General features: G+C 41.2%; 1 protein-coding gene across 6 annotated transcripts in view; it reads right to left on the minus strand.

Moving 5' to 3' along the window:
• Positions 1-1,470: 1,470 nt before the first annotated feature.
• Positions 1,471-22,296, minus strand: part of LOC117413852 (pumilio homolog 1) — a 62,177-nt gene continuing 41,351 nt past the window's right edge. For 3 of the 6 annotated variants that reach the window (XM_059000419.1, XM_059000421.1, XM_059000418.1), the window contains exons 10-22: positions 20,278-20,429; positions 18,386-18,524; positions 16,725-16,868; positions 15,832-16,128; positions 14,769-15,005; positions 14,038-14,305; positions 13,558-13,687; positions 12,940-13,074; positions 10,205-10,342; positions 9,905-10,030; positions 5,499-5,620; positions 4,884-5,100; positions 1,471-3,367 (exon numbers count right to left, since the gene is read on the minus strand). In XM_059000419.1, coding sequence (XP_058856402.1) covers positions 3,236-3,367; positions 4,884-5,100; positions 5,499-5,620; positions 9,905-10,030; positions 10,205-10,342; positions 12,940-13,074; positions 13,558-13,687; positions 14,038-14,305; positions 14,769-15,005; positions 15,832-16,128; positions 16,725-16,868; positions 18,386-18,524; positions 20,278-20,429 — 2,237 coding nt within the window. In that variant the 3' untranslated portion in view covers positions 1,471-3,235. The remainder of the gene's footprint in view (positions 3,368-4,883; positions 5,101-5,498; positions 5,621-9,904; positions 10,031-10,204; positions 10,343-12,939; positions 13,075-13,557; positions 13,688-14,037; positions 14,306-14,768; positions 15,006-15,831; positions 16,129-16,724; positions 16,869-18,385; positions 18,525-20,277; positions 20,430-22,296) is intronic. The other 3 variants (XM_059000423.1, XM_059000422.1, XM_059000420.1) reach the window with 2 other exon arrangements.

Here is a 22,296-nt window from a genome sequence, read left to right on the forward strand (position 1 = left end):
CATAATTTATGCAATATTTTATTTACACTAATAGTTTTTTTGTTGTCTGTTACCTCCTGCAGCAGCCTTGTGCCCCACGTAAAGCCAGTGGCTTGTCGCTCCTTCCCAGGGATCAAGCAACATAACTCAGCTGACTTGTGCTCTCCGTCTGGGGTTTAATTAAAATTCTTATTTTTAGTTACAAGACATTTATTTCCTGTCAAGTATGAAATGCAACCATTACCAAATGGGAGTTTTTCTAAGCACACGCTGGAAAAACGTGTCACGCAGCTCTGGCAGAGCGCGGTGTCCTTTTCACTTGGGCAGGGCTCTCCCCCATGGTCTGTTAGACATGACTGTGTCCTCTCCAGATGGCTCTGTGCCAAGGGAGAGTAGAAAAAGTGCCCGAGGTAAGAGCCCAAGTAGGAAGCCGTTTTTACAGTCATCCTCATCATCCTCTGCCTCCCCTTCTAAGTTTTATAAGCCCTGGCAACCCTTTCTAGCACATGTTGATCAACCTAATCATCACTTCTATAAACCTTATTTTTAACTTTCTTTCAATCATTCATGTGATGATGTATTGTTTGATTGACATCTAAAAAACAAAAAATAAAAAAATAATAAAGTGTGGCTGGTGTAATACTGAACATTTTTGGTGTATTCTCCGATATCCCAAAATGCTCTTTGATGTTTGAAAACATTGCAAACAGGTGCCTTAAGGAGCAATGCTGCTGTAGCGTATAGTTTGTGAGGCTTGTTGTAAAATGGAGGCTCATGGAGCGATATGATCAGATGCCCAAATCAAGGCACGTTGATCTCCAGAGCATAGAAATCAATCAAGGAGAACTTCCGAGTTCAAAACGAAACGCACACGTTCTGATAAAATGTACCTTGTGTTTTTAAATAACAAAGCCATAACATTCATGCTAGAAGCGCTATGTCTTCCATGGGCACGGGCTCCATATTTGCCGGGTTATAAACATTAAATACAGTGCATGGTGGGATACTGTCATAGTAAGCCCCACAGTCCATTGTGCTGCTAGGAACTGTAACCAGACTATTTTAATAGCGTTTGTATGCATTAAGCCTGACTAAACATGAAATAGTACTTCAGTGTGGGCGCTCGGAGCTGCATTAACTAGAACATTTGAGTATGGTTCTCAAGATCGGTTATGTAGTGTGGACAGGGCCTAAAACTAAAAAAGGGGTAAACAAATGTTGAAGCAATGGACAATTTGGGCATTTATGGCAAATTTCAGTATAGCCCTCACACACAATACTCAAACCCTGTTAGTACTTTCTTTAAACTTATGCTAAAGAATTCTCTAAAACAAATCATAATTGAATAAGTGGTTCTCCTAGATGTTTGTAAAAACGTAAGTGTGACACACATTCCTGTACATGTGCACATGAAAATAAATACAAAAAATAAACTAATGCAAAAAATCAGTGTTCTCCATACCAAAAGACCACACATCAAACTCACACAAATTTGAAATTTTGGGTGTTTTTTTTGTTGTTTTGTTTCAAAATAAAGATCACACATTGTTTAGAGACAATCTACAACAAGAGTTACAAAAAATAGTTGCCCAGGCAGAAGCATACACAGGATTGTGTTAACTATACACAGAGTTACAAGTGTGCTTGCAAAAAAGTTCATTGGAAATATACACAAGGCTTTCATAAATGTACACTGAGTAGTGTTACAATTCTGTATTTCAACAAGGAAAAAAATTGACAGTATGTTACAATCACTTACAAGTAGACAAAAAAAATGCAAAATACAGTTCATGTTCTGTACAAAAAGTGGGAAAGATGTAACCCACAGAGTAAGATGTAAAGGGGCCTAAACTAAAGGATTTTGTATCCATGTCATAGATTGTTTTTCCTTTAACTGCCACAAAAAGCAAAACCATTACATTTTTTAAAAGATCTTAAAAAAAAACCAAAAAAACTACTTGATCAGGATGTTGATTTTTTATAACATTTAAAATAAATCTTTTTTTTTTTAAACTATGTAACAGGTTAAAATCATGAAGCATTGTTTTTCTGTGTTTTCTTTACAAGTACTATGCTGTATATAAAGAAGGGCTTTTCAAAAACAAAACAAATATTTGATAGATATTACAATTTACAATATACAACAACTATATATGCCACGACCAAAAAAAAGTGTGAATATACACTGAAATGCACAGGTCTGTAATATTTTTTGTATTTTTCTTTATACCAAAAAGGGTTGTACAGTTGATTCCAAGTTCTCCACATTTACATTACAGAAGGTTTACAAATGTACAATTATACAATCAAAAGTATGTGTTCACTACTAGGGTACATTATAGTTACAGATTGAACATCAAAAAAAAACTACAAATGTAATTTTATATATATATATATATATGCAAAAGTCTACACCAAGTATACACTATCTATTTATACAAGCAAGACCACAATTATTTTTTAAACTTCTCCCGTGCTAAATAATCAAAAAGTCTGCTTTTATGTTAGCAAAAGAAGAATGAGAGAAAGACACAGGAAATGCATCACACCAACCCCTTTCTCTATGATTTATAGGGCGAGTAAATTTACTTAATTAAATCTGCAAGCATTAAGTTTTCAATATTATACAAAAAAAATTAATGAAACTTTATAAAAAAAAAACCTATTTTTGCACTATAGCAGTAAGCACAGCAAAATATTAAATGCGATTTAAGCAAAATAACAAAAGAAAGTAAATTCCTTCTCAGTGCGTGGAGACAGTTGCAGTTCACTGTGGAAACAAATCCAAGCAACTGTCCTGCAGTGACCAAAATGATTACAGACACAACACACTGCCCCACACATGGACGTTTCTCTCTTTAGACCTATGTACAATAATTCTATACACCAGTGATACAGATTTTTTATTTATTTTTTAAAGAAAAAATAAATAAAATAAAACAGGACAGTTGGCTTTACTCTCAATTTTTTTTTTACAATAAAAAAAAACTACCAAGTTAGCAGTATATGCATAAACAAATTTAAAATAAATTTACAAAGGCTTCTCATAAAATAAATTAGCAACCTTACAAAAAAACAAAAAAAAATGAAATGAAAGAAAGCAAGCCCACTCAGTTTAGAATCACAACGGAATCCGGAAGGTTGCTGGTAGAGCGTGTGGGCCTGGCTGCTGCTTCTGGTTGGGCGTTGGTGTGTGTCTGTGTGCGAGAGTGTGAGGAAGGACACAGAGTTGGTGGTGAGACACAGAGTGCGTCATTTACATGATACTGTTGGGTGGTCCACACATGGGCCCCAGGTCCACACCGTTCTTCATATAGTACTTCTCCAGTTTGGCCAGAATGTGCTTGCCATAGGTGTACTTGCGCAAGGTGGCGATGTGGGGCCGGATCTGCAATGGAATTCAATAGGGGTTTTAGAGGGGACAGGTGGAGCTTCTAAAATGAGCAGTTTTATTTCTCATATTAGTTTTCAACTCGCAAAGCTATTGGTTAATACAGTGTCTAGCAGTCAACAGTTAAAAAACTACTGCCCTCTGACATCATGGGTTTAATTGAAACGATATTTTTTGGAATTATCACACTATTAGGTCAAAAAAGTGACTTCCAGGGGGCAATAAAACCCACAACTCTTGGGGCAATAGTTTTCCACTAGACCTCAGCTCCAGTCAATATGTATGTATTACTATGCTGTGAGCTTTAATGTCACTCAAGTACTTGTACTGTCAGCAACAGCAAGGGAAACAGTCACCAACTCAGGCAAATGCAAATTTCATATTATATGGTTTCATTTTGTAAAAACTATTAATTTACACATCAGATATGTGAGATGCGAGTTATTTCCAGGAGCATACTCAGTGATTCACATAACTGGTACGTCAGTACACATGTGGACTGATTAATAGAAAATGCAGGTTGTTTTGTTTTTTGTGTGCAAAGGAATGTTGTTGATCTGGGGTCAATGAAGCACGAATATACAAGATTTTTTTTTTTTGTATTTTATTTATAAGACCATTCCAATTGGTGCATCTTCTAAACCCTGTTTAGAAATGTGCACTTATTATGTTGCATACCAATAATGCCTACTGGTGCTCATGCGAGAACTTAATGGTACGAGTTATGTGAACCAGTGGACAGAACTGCAGTGCATAGCACAAGAGCAGCCACCCCATGTCCCCTCACACTTTCATGCAACTACTGGTACAAATCTGCACCTCATCTTTTCTGTATTTCAATCCTTGTACCACACACCAGAAAAAGAAAAGGTTACTTCTATCAGTACAAACAGGTAAAACATCTTCCTAAACCAGGTGGAAATGCATATATGACTTGAGAGTTCACCACAACCCTAAAAACACTTACAAGATCATGCGTTATCCAGTTTGTGATTAGCATGAACCATATTTTATTAGCATTGACCCCAAAGAAAAATCTGCATTTTGGCAAAAGTGGTAGTGATTTTACCAGCAGAGCCACTAGAGCCCTTCCGCATGCAACTAAACCCAAGTAGGTTCTGCACTTCTCCCACGGATATGCCTCGCTGCTCAACAGTAACAGAGCTGACAGTTTGTGGTTTCGACTGGTTCATCTCTCCACTAAGACCTTTACCCAGTTTTAAAGCCACTGTGCAAGTGCAGATCATTACCTGGGTGCAATAAAGAGCATGTGGGCCTGTACTACACAGAGGCTTGGGTTCAAAGCAATACAGCTAGACATAGCCATGGGAATAGTCGGGAACAGATTTAAAACTAAGACATTCCAAAAGACTGGAACTTTTCAATTTTTTCTCTTAGGGTTATCCTCCCATATATGTGTCAAAAGCATAAATACAAACACTGGATGTAGATAAATAAAGAAAACAATACAAAAGCTTTAGAACGGCTGTGACCGGAGGGACTGCTAACTTGCCTGTTCATTCCTCCAGCAGCCTACCTTGTGCATGACAATCTTGCGCTGGGTTGGCTCAGCAACGTCGATCATTTTCTGCACCACGTAGTTAGCATACTGATCCTTCATCATGGTGTATAAGGCACTGTGAGGGCCATCGTTCATGCTGCACACCTCGTCGATCAGCATGGCTCGCTCTGAGCGAGAGGCGTGGGTCACACACTTCTCCACCACATTGCTGTAGCCAAGGAAGAAACACAGTCAATACTAGCAACTAACACTACGGACAGTGAGACACTCAGGACACAATACCAGCCATATCACAGGAGGCAGCTCTACATACAATTATGTGCAGGTCCTCATGGCCTATGCTTTATGTGTAAGAATATAAATGGAATAATGGACTGTTCCATTAAAACTTAGAGATAGAGAGGACAGCAAGTATTCATGCCAACTGTAAATCACATTCATCATTGAAGAACCATTTGGTAGTTAGTAGTGCTTTTTCACAACACACTATTTATTCACTGATAATTGTTTCAATGAATTGTTCAAACACCAACTCTCTACTCCTCCCAAATACCATAACACACAGGGTGAACTGTACACATTAACCGAACACACTGATTCCAGTACCTGGCAAACTTGTGCTGGCTCAGAACCAGGACATTGCCTCGGATTTCAGCCACTATCTTACTCTTGTCCTCTGCACGCCCATGCTCCAGAACATGTTGAATCACATAGTTTCCGTACTGGTCCTGAAAACAGACAAAAAAACCCACACATCAGTATGAATTTACACAAAGCTTAACCAGCTACACAACAGTCTACTGCAGCTGATGCAATGTACCGCTCTTCCGCTTTCTGAGCATTCACTGGAGACTATTAGATGAGATTTCTGTTTGAAGATTGAGTCTGCCACGGCAGAATATATAGCAACTTTATAGTAGCCAGAACACACAAAAGGAGCATATACTTAATTGCACGGGCAATTGTTTTAACAAACAGCAAATGGTAACATTTAGGAACAGTTTGGTATATAAAACACAGGACGCAGTTGCCGGAGGTGTTTTTAACATGACTTCCGCAAGTCTATTTCACCAGACGGTCAGGTTGCTCTGGGTGTAAACAGGTTTGTAATGGTTTCGGTGAGCAGCTCAGGTGTTTGTCTAGCAGCTTTGCTTTCCTGGCCTGGGAGCAGATAAGTGATTTATTACAGGCAGATGGCTGGTTACATACAGATTGTTGAACCAACTGTAAGCCTGGTGGTATTGAAAGTCTGCTTCAGAACTTAAGGGCTTTATCAGTGTAGTGACAATTTTCATGCAATGGTCTCTAAATATAATAGTTGGCTCAGTCCATTTAGGCATGTGGTGCAATCGGCAACCTCATTTCTTAATCTATTATCATATACATTAACACCGAATGGATGCAACAACATTTTATTTTTCAAAATCAAGAACATTAACCCTTAGCGGTCCATTTATTCAGCGCGTCAGGTCCAATTTATTTTCACACACGCAGTTTATTTTAGACACGCTGTTTAGAAGTATTTTTTTCACAGTAAAACAGGTTTAAAAGGCACTGAAAATCAACAGGACACTCACTACTGCATCTCCAGCCCCGCCCCACCCCTTGTTCGCTATATTTTTCATATACCTCTTCATAGTCGTGCATACTGAAAAATCATCTCCTGATCACTCCTTTTAATCACCAAACTCCTCAATAATGCGATCCTTTTATTACCATTTTATTAGTCATTTTATTACCGTAACATCTCAAAAAGCCCTGCAAATGTCTGTGATATTCTTTGAGCGCTGGGTGCAGAAGCAGCTATCTTGTTTGTTTATGTCCGTGTTATCTCTGTGGTGCCGGGGCTATGTGAATTGCTCAGATCCGCCCCCTTTTTTTTTTCAGCTTCTCTCAATTCCTATCGGTCTCACTCGGCCATTGAATGGTTTTCTCTGCTTTATCCTGAGAAAAAACAACTAGAGACCTGTGTTTTACGTCTTTTTGATGATGTCGGATAGGGTCCGACATTGGACCGGAAATGGAAAATTTTAATGTCGGACCTGGTCCGACATAGGACCGCAAGAGGTTAAGATTTTTAAACCAGAAGACACAATAACTAAAAATGCAGCTGTGCATAATAGTTCAACAGCAAGGTACAGCTTGCATTCAAATGAGAACACTTGATATAAATGCTCGTGAGGCTTCCCGCGTCCGTTTGTATCTGGGTGGTTGTTGTTGCACACTCCTTACATTTTGTGTATTATTATTATTATTATTTATTTCTTAGCTGACGCCCTTATCCAGGGCAACTTACAATTGTTACAAGATACCACATTATTTGTACATACAATTACCCATTTATACAGTTGGGTTTTTACTGGAGCAATCTAGGTAAAGTACCTTGCTCAAGGGTACAGCAGCAGTGTCCCCACCAGGGATTGAACCCACGACCCTCCGGTCAAGAGTCCAGAGCCCTAACCACTACTCCACACTGCTGCCCGGTGTGTAATGTCTAGAACGATCCAGCTTGGTCTGCGTCCAGCTTGGAAATACCTGTGCATTTACTACAATCAAAGCAGACAAATTTTAAAACTGTGCTGACGAAAAGGGAGTTGATGTTTTTAAGTTGGACGTTTCTTTAAGTTGGACATACAGAGTTCATGTGCAGTGCAGCACTTATTTTCCACGATTTCTTTATTTGGCCTGGCTTTGGTTTCAGGCAAGTAAATGCCTTCTACTGGTGCCACAACCTGCGAATATAACAGGTTTTGTTTCATTGATGTTAGTACGGTTCATATTACATTACTGTTTAAGTTGTTGATGTATACTGATGTTTACCAGTTTCCATTGTGGAATATGTGTATGTTGGAAAACATGGAACAATTATTAAATAGCAGTTTGCTACGCATGAGGAATGACGGCTGTATTCATGTTATTTTTCTGAAAAGTGATTTAACATTGGATAGAAAAAACTGTTAGTTCCAAAAATGCAAGCACTGCTGTGATAGATGAAAGCTGGCTATATACTCTGGGTATATAGATACTTGCACTGCATTGACTCCGAGCAAGCAAGAAATAATAGCAGCTTCACTGAGCAATGGATGGTAGCAGAGAGCTGAGAAAAACACCAAGTTAACGTATATTTAACTATACTTAAACAACTGCACATTGGAAGTAAATTGAAGGTAATATGGTAGAGAAGTTACCTTGAAGTTGTGACAACTGAAAAGGATTCTTTGTGTCAAAGCAAATGACTGGCCAGCAGCACAAGGCTGTACAAACAAGTCCTTTGACCTCCAGCCCGGACATGAAAGAAGCTTGCCCTTCGGGGAGTCCACTGGGGTGTAAAACTGATTAAACAGGTTTTTGCTTAGAATATACAGCTGGTTTATGAGGGGGTCATAAAGCTAGTCTTCAAGGGGACCAGAAGAGACCAGGCTCTAAGACTTCAGAGAGATCCAAAGAGATGATGCCACTGGAATCAAAGGGTCTCAGGCAAATCGGAGAGATAGGAACAAGGAAGATGACAAAAACCAGATGTATGGACCTTTGTGGCACCAGGGGTCTGAAGAATGCACTGAGTTCAGAGGTCGTCACACTAGACTACACACACAGACACACACTCACACTAAATTAACAGGATAATGTGTTGTACCTTTTCTATTGGTTAAGTGTTAGAGAAAGAGGAGGTGGACCATCTATACAGAAGGGTATTTAATGTCATGCAACAATTGTAAGAACGAGTATTCTGTTTGTCCTGTACCTGGGACCAGACTCCCTGCATATTTCAATAAACCTAACAACTGACTGAAGAAAAGGACTCTGTGCAGTTTCTTGAATCTACTTACTCACCATCCTTTTTTTAAGTTACATCAGTGTAGGAGGGTTGTTTTAACCGATTTTTACCTGTTTCATGGTCCTGAAAATAAGCAGCGATAAGTACCTGCTGATTTTAAATTTTTTTTTTTTTTTTTTTTTTTAAACACCGAAAACCAGAAGCCCTATATAGAAATCAACATTGTAATGCAAGCTGGCAATGAGAAACTTCACAGGCTCTAATTAGATGCATCAATTTATCAATATGTAATCTAAATTAAAGGACAGATGATCAATAATTGATAAAACATCTCTAGTGAAAACTTATTTAAATTTTAGGACAAAAGCAAAAAACATTACAGCAGCTACCAGAGGATTACGTCGACGAGAGGGCCGGTTCTATTCAGCATGCTGGATTGCTTGCAACTCATGGTCAAGACTCAGGACATGGTGGTCCTCAACTACCCAGCCATACACTGGCAGCCACCATGATAAATATCGCAGTCTGTGCAACATCACGTGGTTCTGCCTCATGGCCGAGCATACTAAACACTTCCTAATCCCTGTCAATAAAAGAGTGTGCGTGTACAACAGCAAGCACTAACAGGGTACAACCCAGGAATTAGCAACAGGACAGCTACTCTGAGCTCTAGCATGGCTAAGGAACCAGTGCTGTACAGTCCACACATCAGAGGCAGGGTTAGCTAGAAACTCACACTAGCCCTGGGTGTCAGAACCACCCTTAATTGAAGACATTATTTAAATGTTCAAGGGGCATGAGTTTGTGAAAATGAGACCCTGGTTGGCAGGGTGCTGTGATGCCTATGCTCAGGGCAGTGGGAGGGTGTCTGGTTGTTCATGAATCAGGGTGCTGTGATGCCTATGCTCAGGGCAGTGGGAGGGTGTCTGGTTGCTCATGAAGCAGAGTGCTGTGATGCCTATGCTCAGGGCAGTGGGAAGTGTCTGGTTGTTCATGAAGCACGGTGCTGATGCCTATGCTCAGGGTAGTGGGAGGTGTCTGGTTGTTCATGAAGCACGGTGCTGATGCCTATGCTCAGGGCAGTGGGAAGTGTCTGGTTGTTCATGAAGCACGGTGCTGATGCCTATGCTCAGGGTAGTGGGAGGTGTCTGGTTGTTCGTGAAGCAGGGTGCTGTGGTGCCTATGTTCAGGGCAGTGGGAGGAGGATCTCTGGTGTGGGGCTGGTTGTTCCTACCTGCACTAGCTGCTCGGTGTGCTGGTGCAGCTCCTCCAGGATGGACAGGGTCTGCTCAGGCAGGCAGTGCTCCAGGATTCGCTGGATCACACGACAGCCGTACGGGTGGGTGGACAGGGCAAACACCTGCAGACAGATAAGTCAGTCAGTCAGTCAGTCTATCAGGGCTCCATGTATTTGCACTCAAGAGCAAAAGCCCTGGTCAGCATACTTTAAATGGATGCCATTTGGATGAGAGCACTTGTGTATTTGAACAGCCCACTCAGCTGAATGAGCGCAGCGTCCTGCAGTGGGCCTCACCTGGCTCTTGAAAGCGTCGATGATGAACTGTAAGGAGTGAGGCTGCACGCACTCTATGCACTTCTGCACCACATGGTTACCGTTTTGGTCTTTCACACACTTCAGCACGTGGCCGTCCAGCTCTCGTACCATCTCGCTCTGAAAACAGGAGAGAAAAAGGAGTACTGTAAACTCTAGACCGGGATACAACCAACACAACGGGAGGATTTAGTAACTAGGTTTGTGTACTTCCTTATGCAGTGCATTACTTTTTGAATTCAAGTCTGAATTGTTGTCAAAACATTTGATCATTACACTGCTCTTTTTAAATACAAACATTGAATTGCTATTTTTTTTATTCTAAGCTTACTGGCATGCTGTTGGTGTCTGATATTACAAAAGCTGTTCTTGTGTTGTAACGGGCTACACACATCTGAAGGAAAATGAAGCCACCATGTAGATTAAGAAAAGGCTATAGTCTACAACAGTTAAATGAGCTTCATTCACGTACACCAAACTCTTAATCCATCACACACTTATTAATGTAAAGTGCTTAGCCAGAATACAAGTTGATTGCTAACAGTAGTCAATTTTCATTATAAAATGCACATTAAAATAAACTGAATGCATTACACTGCTGCGGAGTGATATGAACCCCTTCGCTGCTAAGGGTTTTTCCACGCCCCCAGTGTTAGAGGTTTTTCTTGAATTTGGGACAATTGTTTACAAGTCAAATTTCTCTCAGATCTCTAAAGGAAACATAGGAAACCTATATTTTTTTCCAGCACAATCTGAACTTTGATATAGTTTACTTGGGCATGTCTACTCAACTGATTGAGATATTGCAGATTAAACGGGGAAAAAAATGTAAAATTACAATTTTTGTGCCACTTTAAAGCCCTAAAAAAGTAAATGTCCTAACATGGTAATTAGACAAATGTGTCTTGCACTGCTAATGTGTTAACTATCTATGGAGGGAAAAAAATAGGAGTTAGTATGTTTGTCATGGCTGCGTCAACATTTGTATTAATAAATAATAATAAACATTTAAAACAGATTGTCGGGTCAATATGTAAAACTATACATATTTTTAGATGTAGACAAAAACTAAATTCAAAATATAATTTCGAAAGACTAAACCCCCCTACACATGTCCTAAAATTTTGTAAGCGATTACTCACCTCGCAGCCTTTAGGGCACCGACATATTTTATAATATTATTACTGTGGATGGTGCAGCATAGCCTGGGAGAGTATACAGCAATCATAACGATTGATTAGTTCTGAAAATAACTGTTGAAAATAAAATAAAATGACAAAAATGCTATCTCCTGTGGGTCTACTAAATGTTGTAGCCATCAGGATTTGCTCAAATCAAACCACGACCCGAAATATAAAACTCTTCAGTTTGTTTATTTGATTTGCTGGATTCCAGACTGAACATGGAGAAATCCTATTAGGCCAGTTTAGGCATACATCATTCACCGTTAGATTACCGTTACACCGTTAGATTGACGTGATCAATCCACTATTCACGTTTTGAGACTAAACCCTCCCACACATATCCTAAAATGTCGGAAGCGATTGGTCAAACACAGCGTGCCCAAGCACCGAGTTACTACCGCATATGCTATGGTACAACAGAGACAGTATACAGTAATCAATAACGATCAATCATTTCTGAAAATAACTATTGAAAGTAAGATTAAGTTTGTTAAAAATAGGTCCTTAGATCCCCTAAAAATGTTGTATCCATCAAAAGCTGTGCCAATCAAAGCACTATAAAAAATATAACCAACCTTTTTGTTTGCTTGTTTGACTTCGGCATCCGTCATTGAATAACACAGAGAAATCATATACAGGGCAGTTTACATGTCAATCATGCACTTTTTAAATGACGTGACCGATACACCATTCACATATTTTGAGAGCTTAAACCCTTCTACACACTCCAAAAAAAAATTTGTAATGATTAGGATGCTCACAGCCGGCGATACAATTAACTTTATTTTATGACGTACAGCGTACGGCCCCTAGCATTGAGAGGAATTTTTTAGGGCGTACGCCCCCTAGCACTGAAGGGGTTAATCAATTGTTTATCTGCATAATTCTAAATTAGCTGTTTGCGCATAATTTCTAATTAAACTATCAATTTATACAATCATACGATTGCAAGTTGTATTGATTAAGGGATAACTAGCATTAGAGAATTCAACTGATTAAATCGTAAATCATTTCTTCTAGATTGCAGCCATGATCAGCAGGTTCATTTTTCTGCTTGACTAAAGTTTTCTAGTTGAATGTCTTCAGTCTGGGGTAAACTGCTAAATGAGATCCAACCAATCCCTAACGGAAATAATGTATATATTTTGATGCTGTGGGCACACTTTTTTTTTTACAGAAGTTACTCCTCTCCTCCTTCACTTATTTCAGTGCAACAGGGATCTTACGACCTTCCTGATGTATCTCAATCAGTTCAAGCCCTCTCCTCTCCCCTGCTCTCCCTCGTGTTATTGCATGGCCAGACAAGACTCATCCCAAGCTCTAGTTCCAATCAGTTTTTATGTTACTGTTACGTTTTTGTATGCTTTGTTTTCTTCAAACACTTTTAGTACACGAACGCTACGGAGCACAGATTAAAAAGACTAAAATAAAAAAAAGAAATAGGGACCGCACTACAAATACTAGAGAACGACAGAGTAGAGACAGTGTAAAGACAACAGTAGAAGTAGTATTAAAATGTGCTCTAAAACTTACAATAACCTGCTGGTCCGAGGGAATGAACTCGAGAGCTTTCTGGATCACCCGGCAGCCATACATCTGCAGAGCGAGCGACAGAACGTGCCCGCGGATTCGCTCCGCCAGAGCCAGCTTCTGGTCCAGGCTGCCGAACTGCGGAGGAGAAAACACAACGCATGAGTCTATCTGAGGAGGCATGGCCCTGCAGCGCGGGCAAACTAACATGTGTGCTCATAACCAACACCCCCTGCCACAGCTGGAAATACCTACCAGTGTTTATTTCACAGTACTCAAATTAACACTCATTAACCCTCCACAATGCCTGAAAATCTAAAATTGCAGGAACCATAAATCTCAAAAACCCTCCAGAGCTAGGGAATGCCCATTCCAAGTTAATACAATTGGATGGTTCGAGTGATATGTGACACACACATCTCCACTTATCTACAAGGACAGAAGCCTCCGTTTCACAGCAAAGTTTGTAAAACCCTATAACATACACGATTTGCAAATGTTACAACTAGTAACAAAAAAAATGAATATGCACATTTACTAGTATTCAACAGGGGGGAAAAAAGTTGTTCTGGTAAACAGAGACCCGCGTGCCAGAAGACAGGTGGTCAAAGAAACACTCACCTCAAAGAACTTCTGGATGACGTAGTTTCCAAAGACATCCACCATGAGCTGGTAGGCAGCCTGCAGGATCTCGTTGAAGACCAGCTGCCGCTCAGCAGGTGTGGCTCTCTCCAGCTTCAGCTGAATGAACCTGGACAGAGAAACAAACATGCATCAGCAATACGGCAGGGATACACGCTCACTCCAGTCTCACAGCCAGAAGAGAATATCCAGTTCAGAAGACTTTAAAATAAGTAAACAAGAAATGTTGTATTTTTTTTTTTTTGCATTACAAACCAACAACAAAAAATGTACACAGTACTACTGTGACAATACCACTTTGAGTATTGCTGGTTACAAATCTGAACGTGCTCACCCCCGTGCCAGTGATTACTGTAACAGAATATAGATGCACATTTAATATCCACGAGAAAGTAAGTTTTTCTTTTGGTGTTTGACTAAATAAATGAACAGACCTCAAGCTGGTCTTCCCTCCCCTACCTGGAGCCGTGCTGGTCCTGGGAGAACTCCATGATGTGCCCTGCAATCTCGCGCAGCTGCAGGTTGGGGTAGCGGTTGTTGCGGAAGTCCTCGAGCAGGCGGCTGCGTCCCGAGGGCATGACGTCGGACATGCCATAGCGGAGCCGTGAGGATGGGAAGAGCTGGCTGCTGGGGCTGAACAGGCTGGAGCCGCTGCTAGCGCTGCGGTACTTCGCCTCCGCCCCCGGCGCCGCCGAGATGTAGCGCCCGCTCCCATTGGTCAGACCACCTACCGAAAATCAGACAAAACGCAGGGGTCATAATTACATAACTATGACAGTCTTCCTTTTCAGCAGTATTATGACACACACTGTAAATTAACAAAATGACCTGGTAGTAGTTATTTATTTTGCTATATAGTTGGAATAAATACACAATTTGCTATCCCATTTATTTTGTCTGAAATGCAAGTGTGCAGAAGACAGTAAAAAGGACAACTGTATGAGGTAACCATGAAGCCTTATTAAAAAAAACATACAAAATATACTTGCAAATAAAAACCAGTATAACTATTGAAGTTATTCCCCTACTAACATGATATGCGTTTATTAGGCCTACAGTAACAAGTGGGGTCCGACAATCTGACCATTGGGGATTTATTATGGAATGATCTAGTTATCCGTTGACTGCTTGTGGCTGTCTAATCACATTTCAAAGCTGTAACTCCGGCGTGGTCGCCCGTCCTCGCTCACCCAAGTTGAGGCTGGTTGAGGACCCGTGTGTGGACAACGAGGGGGGTGGAGTCAGCGAGTGGCTGGGTCCCTGGTTGGGCAGTGGCATGCCCACCGGCCCCGGGGAAGAGGAGAAGCCCAGCCCGTTGTAGAAGCTGTGGCCGATGGGGGTCAGGCTGTTCGAGGCCCGCTTGTAGAGATCTGAGCTGCTGGTCAGGGAGTCCCGTCGAGAGCCACTGCTGGTGTTTGAGTTCGGAACTGCAATGAGACAGCAGACATGAAAAATAAAACAAAACAGAAGGGAAATGGAAGAGAGCAAAGGAAAGATGCCAAAACCGTTCTGGGGTACTTTTCAAACTGCAGTGCTTCCTCTATTTGACTTGCAGATATTGAAAACTGAATTAATATAGGGCCCTTACACTAAAGTATAGTGCATCGCAATTTACAGTTGAACAAGAGAGCACTGGAAATGCACTGTAAAGGAAAGGAATTTTTCTTGCTTTCTACTTACTATACCTGAAGAACGTGGATAATGGAAAGCTTAACCTAGTAGCAGATTAATTCAAAATTCAACATATTGGGCAATGTTCAGCAGGTGTGTCAACCAGTTATTAATTGTAAAACAAACTTTGCAGCAGCACAAGTAGCCCAGGGGCATAAGGACAACATGGTCGACACCTGGGTCACAGTTTTGATACGAGCGCTGCTGTACAGATAGGCATGCTATGAAATAACAGCATCTCAACGCAGTAAAGAGAAAGCTCCATTGAAATATCCTATGTTTGATTCCTCTATATTGCCACCAGCATCACCACATTACATTATTGAAATAACCAGGTGCCAGCAGTCCTGCTAAATCTACTCTAAACTGATCACACTTCTGAATAAGTGACACTCGAGCTTGTAGCTTTACTCTTAGGAGTTTTAAGGGAGGAATAAACTAATTTAACAGGGATCTGATGATTCCACAAACTCCTGGCTCCTGATCATTTAAATGATATACTTCATTAAGGGTAGTTCTGAAACCCAGGACTGGGTGCAGCAGGGCTAGTTGCAGTTTCTATCCTGCCCTGCTCCCACATACCTGCCGTACCAAAGCCCCCCAGTGTGGATCCCAGCGTGGCCCCAAGAGAGCTGCTGCCCCCGAAGCCCAGCGAGTTGTTCCCCGGCTGGCCGGAGCCCTGTGAGAAGAGGGAGCTGCTCTGGGAGCTGGTGTTCAGAGAGCTGTTCCCGTAGAAGGAGCTAGAGGCCAGGTTGCTGCCTGGCTGTTGCTGGGGCTGCGGCTGCTGGTTACCCAGGGTCCGGAAGGGCCCGCTGGCTCCTCCAGCCAGACCTCCATTTGCACCGCTGGCAGAGGCTGCTGCCGCCGCTGCTGCCACCGCTGTGGAAAGGGGGAGGGAGTTTCAAATTAACTATATTAACATGGAGTGCAGACACTAGGGCCATATTTCCCAAAACATTACGAATGGTCAACGTTTTAATCTACAATGTATACTCATCAGGATGGCTGCCAAATCAAAACTTTGACCATGAAGTTGTTGCATCACTTTTCTTTCATAACGAACTATATTCTTCCCTATCCCTAAATCCTAAAGAAAACATGTTTTTTTGGTAATGTGAATGCTACTGTTTTTTAAAGTAAACTATTGCTATGACATCTAAGCAGATCTGGGTACAAGAACTCCTGTCCCCCCCACAAAAAGGTCAGGTTGGTTACATACCATTTTACTAGGTCCTGATTTACTGGTACATGTGAATGAGTAAATCAATTGGGCAGCAGTTTTGGTACCCATTTTGTTTTGGGGACATTAAACACTTTTTTGTGAACCATTCAAAAAAATATGGACAATGGCACTAATCGTCTTGGGCTGCCGTACCTAAGTTAATCAAGGTCTGTGAAACTGGCAGACACCACCACCAACCGCTCTTTCATTTGAAAGCACCACTGTTTTCAGCCACACTGCCGCGTGCTCTTACCTGCTTGTGCAGCTGTAGGACTGATGAGGAGCGGTGCTGGGCCCATAAGCCGAACCGGGCCCCCCAGTCCACTCCGCGCCCCTGCATTCACCACCAGGGCTCCCGTTTGGTCATAATAGGCAGCTGGCGCCAGAACTGGATAGCCTAGAAACAAGGGCAACATCTCTGAATCAGAGGGGCACAACCTTCAACTGTAGGAAATGAGTGGGGTGTGAACTTGACAGACCTTGGAACACCCCTGACACAGAGAAACTAAGCTAGCAAAAACAAGGTTTAGCTTCACACACAATTAGGCAAGATATACAAGACAGGCATTTGAGTGCATTTAGAAGCATTCAAAATCCTCTGATACACACACTAGCACCATATTCAATGCCCTCCCAGAAACTGGTGACATATCATGGCTTAATTTTTGATAGTAAGTAGTGGCTTCATTATTGTGTCTAATGATAAAGCTGTAAGTGTAACTTTTGAGTATTGGAATCAATAAAGGAAACTTATTAACACATCAATTGATATTGTGCACACATTTACAGACATCATATTAGATTCCTTACATAACTGTGGCAACAAAGGGATTAAGCAGTTCCTATCACAGACTTAATCAACTAAATAGGACAGCTACAAATAAAATTGTTTTAGTTACATGTTACATTAAAAAGGTAAAGAAAACCCCACTTGATTAGAAAAATGTGTATCATTAGTTGACATTTTGCAGATATAGATGTACCCTAAGGAGAACAAGATACTAAGAAAGTTCTCTCATTCTTGTGCCATTCACAGGAACATAAATGGCTGCTAGTTACACAACGTACTGCTCGCTGCACAATACATCAAGTTTCACTCTTAGTCGTTCATTGCTAAAATTATTAAATTTCCTTGAAACCTGTGGTGTTGTATACTGTAAACCCATTTACACCCCACCCCCTTTAAATGTCCTTGTGGTTCTCCCTGTACAGATACAATCTTGGTTTTAAAAATGTCCATGTTGGATCTGTTGGTCTGTAGCCATGCTGTTACATTTGCGGTCCTATGTCAGACCTGGTCCGACATGGCAATTTTCCCTTTCCGGTCCAATGTCGGACCCTGTCAAAAAGACGAAAAAAACAGGTCCTAGTCGTTTTTTCTCCGGGGAAAGCTGAGAAAATCATTCAATGGCCGAGTGAGACCGATAGGAGCCGAGAGAAGCCAAAATAAAAAAGGGAGCGTATCTCATGAATACTGATAGACCCGACACCACGTAACTAACACGGACATACACAAACAAGATAGCTGCTTCCGCATCCAGCGTTCAGAGAATATCACAGACATTTGCAGAGCTTTTTGAGATGTTATAGTAATAAAATAACGACTTGGATCGCATTATTGAGGAGTTTGGTGATAAAACGAGTGATCAAGAGATGATTGATCGGTATGTACTATTACGAGTTATTTGAAAAATATAGCGAACGAGGGGTGGGGCGGTGCTGGAGATGCAGTACTGAGTGTCCTGTTGATATGCAGTGCCTTTTAAACCTGTTTTACTGTGAAAAAAATACTTTTAAACAGTGCGTCTAAAATAAACTGCGCGTGTGAAAATAAAATCGGACCTGACAAGCCTGACACGCGCTGAATAAATGGACCACAAAGGGTTAACATCCTTCCCTGCCGGCTGTTCTCACCTGGCACTCCAGCCGCCAGCCCCTGTCCAAAGGCAAGGGCGGAGTTCACAGCGGCAGCTGCTACCAGCTGATCGTTCTGCTGCCCCTGCTGACTCTGGTTCGGGGTCAAAGGCCGCTGGTTGCCACCTGCACGGAGAACCTGAGAAACAACAACAACAAGCAGCAAAGGTCACTCGGGTCAAAGATCAGTCTGCTCCACCCATCTTCAACATAAAACTGACAAACATTGGTTAATCTGGGAACTGCAAGGTAGGAAGACTGGTAAAACTATAAACCAGTGGATGCATGTAATAACATACCTGAACAGTTAGAAAGGAGTTAATCCGATTACAGCCAAATGCAATCTGAAACTACTATGAGGCTAGGAGTGTATGATAAAAGCTTGGTGAAGACTGGTGCAAAATCAAGGCAGCTATTGGGTTGCTAATGTAGTTTGTGAGAGACTGACAGACTGACGCAATCAGCGCATAAGTGTCCACATTTTTTGAACCCTAATAAGGAAGATTGGTTACTATAACAGTCAAAGATATTTTGTTTGGATGTTTTTAAAAGTCCAGTTTTTAGAAGGGCACTCGAGTGCTGTTCAATTCCAGATAGTCTTATATTTACTGTATATTAGGTTGACTGTCAGGTTTGAAAAACCTTTAGCACCTTTAGCACAGATATGAATACTGCAGTCTGACACCTCACATTACAAAACTGCATTCTCAGTGAGTGTCACTATTGCCAGGCTAACATGTCAAAGCCCACCAATGCATCTTGCTAAAGAGAACCTGTCCCCACAGCAGCAGAGCCACAGTCCACAGGGTCCTAGTTCCACCCACAAATATGCACGATGGGTTGCCAAGTATTTAAAACATTAGCTTGGTCCAGCAAACTCAGGATGTTTCCCATTCATCGTTCCATGAAGTAATTGAGCCATAAGCATGCTTGAATAGGCTAGATGAGGCCTGAGGGTTATGTCAAACGTAAATAAAAGTAGTGCTAGGACAAACACGGAATTTTCACGTTCGGACATCTGGAAGATTGACAAGTATTTGAATATTTGCTCATTTGCAAAAGGTTATCAATGCCATTATATGTAATATTGTATTAGTTTAGAAATGTCCCATAAGTAAGAATAGGTTGTGACGGCCATACTTCACCCCACTGAATTAACTACAAAACATAAAGGATGCCATGCAGTAGTTCGCTAAAAATAATAAATTGTGTATTTCAAGTAAAAACAGTATCACATGGCAGACAGAAACGGACCCAAACTGTCTCACTATGTAAAGATCACTATTTGGCAGCTGGTGTTGCGTGCGCATGCTAAACTGGACTTTACAATGCTGAAGTTTGATAGCCAGAGTAAATATGAGGTCTATTTTTTTTTTTTATATATAAACTCAATTTTAGAAACTGACGCACATATTCTGACAAGGTGGTAAGTCGTGCAAGGCAAAACACGTCCTGATGTATAATCGTGTAATTTCTGGCAGAAACAAATGTTTTTTTTGCCATCAAAAGACACGTAAGAGAGTCATACACACACACATAATTTGTGTTCAGATATTTGTCCCAGCATTTAAAATAAACACTTTTTCCCCTAGATCACTGCAAAAATATCCAATTGCAAAAAAACAAAACAAAAAAAAAAACGCAATGCAACCACCCCCCCACCTCCCAGAGAGAATACATCAGATTACCAGAGCTTCTGAATAAAGCTGCTTGTAAAACACATTACACTGAAATGTTTCAGCGAGTGAAGATAAAGATATCCCTGAAGATATTTTTTAGCGTACTAAAATAAAGGTTACATAAAACACACAAGCAGTCCCTGCTGAATGTATGCACTACACTGCATGCACAACAAGCAAATACACATACTGGATATCAGACAAACAACATACCTGCTGCTGGCCCTGCTGATTCTGGGATGCTGCTTGTTGATTGGCAGAGTTGGTTGCCGCAGCAGCAGCTGCAGCCTGCTGTTGAAAGAGGTTGGCTGGATATACTCCCCAGGGGGTGACTCCATAGTACTGGTGGGGGACCACTGCTGGGCCTGCCAGGAAACAAAGAGGAAGGGCGTTGAGAGGAAGCAGAGATGACAAGCAAGCTGCCCACACAGGGACAGTGCACAGCCAGCGGGAGCCTGAGGCAAGCAGGTTGACCGTAACAAAGGATTGTGTGGAGTAGGAAGCAGTTAAGAAACCAACCCCATTGAAACTCAAACTTGTTTGGGATATTGCTCTGCTAGTTGCCTAGAACTTCTTCCCCCAGTAACCAGTCCTGTGTTTGATAACTACATTGTTGAAATGTGTTACTAAAGGACTTTTCCAACAAGCAGGCCTAGGCTGAGTCCGGTAAATTGTTCAAATGTCTTTCCCTCAATAGATCTAATCCTGCAGGTAGTCAGCTGAAGACCTGCACTGTCGGAAGCTAATCACTGCTCAGGCTGGATTTCATTATGCAGAAAGCAATGGACCAACTACCAGACAACTATCTTTTTTAGATTTTACAGCCACCCTCCCCCCCGCAAAAAAAATATAAAAAAATGTGATTAGCAGCTTAAGGTAAAGCATATAAGAAGTGAAGCAGCCAAACGTTTCGGCTAGTGCGTTTATCAATGTACACTGCATCTTTTCCACATGAATACTGAAATACTTTATTGACACTTAATACTAAGTCTCTCAGGACCGTTGAGACCATTGTATCAGGACCAGAACCCTCTTTGAACACGCTAGCAATCACCACATACAGTGGGCATGGAAAATGTCCCCAGTACCACGGCAAACTTGCAGTACCTCAAGGCACATCACAGTACACCACGGTTATCGTGCGGTGCAGCTTGAAGTGTAAAACCAATACCTTCTTTTTAGAGCAGAGTGCGCGGGAGAGCTTTTCAGAATTTAATAAGTTGTATACGGTTGCTCTTTAACAAGATGATTTCTGCTTTATTGTTTCTCTCTGCAGGGGTATCATGTGAGCACTGTATTAACCCTTTGCGGTCCATTGTCAGACTGGGTCGACATTGCAATTATTCCTCACAGGTCCTTTGTCGGACTGGGTCCGACATCATTATAGCAACGCAAAAAACGGGTTTCGTTGTTTTTTCTCCGGAAAAAGCCGAGAAAACCATTCAATTGCCGAGTGGGAGCGACAGGAGCCGAGACAAGTCGGGGATCTGGTATCAGATAACGGGGCGGGTCATAAGTAAACAAGTTGGCTGACTGAATCAGCGCACAGAAAACACGGACATTTGCAGAGCTTTTTTGAGATGTTATAGTAATAAAATAATGACTTGGATCGCATTATTGAGGAGTTTGGTGATAAAACGAGTGATCCGGAGATGATCGATCGGTATGTACGACTATTATTATTTATTTCTTACATAGGTGAACGCTATAGCAAACGAAAGGGTGGGGCGGGGCTGGAGATGCCTAGTGAGTGCTTTGTTGATATGCAGGGCCATTTAAACCCGTTTGACTGTGGAAAAAAATACTTTTAAACAGCGCGTCTAAAATTAACTGCGCGTGTGAAATTTAATTAGACCTGACGTGCGATTAATAAATGGACCGCAAAGGGTTAAACACACTGGGCAGCAAAAGGGTTCAAATGAATTTGTTGGATTGAGAAAATACTAAAGGAAAAAAAACTAGAGAGAATTCTGCCCATACAAATGCAATTTAAATGTAAAAGTTGTTCAGGGGATTATATTACAATTTTGTTTTTTAATCAATATATGCCAGTATGTGTTATATATCTGAAAAATGTTACCGTACTTGATACCATTTTTGCAAGTATTCAAATCAATACATGCAATTGTTTTGGCCAAGTTTCATACAATGCGTTACTAAAAAAAACCCTTAAAGGTTTCTACAAGGCCGGATGGTTGAGTGGATTAAATTGTTGTTTATTCACGTAATCCC

The sequence above is a fragment of the Acipenser ruthenus genome, chromosome 25 (assembly GCF_902713425.1).
Source record: "Acipenser ruthenus chromosome 25, fAciRut3.2 maternal haplotype, whole genome shotgun sequence".
NCBI lineage: Eukaryota > Metazoa > Chordata > Actinopteri > Acipenseriformes > Acipenseridae > Acipenser > Acipenser ruthenus.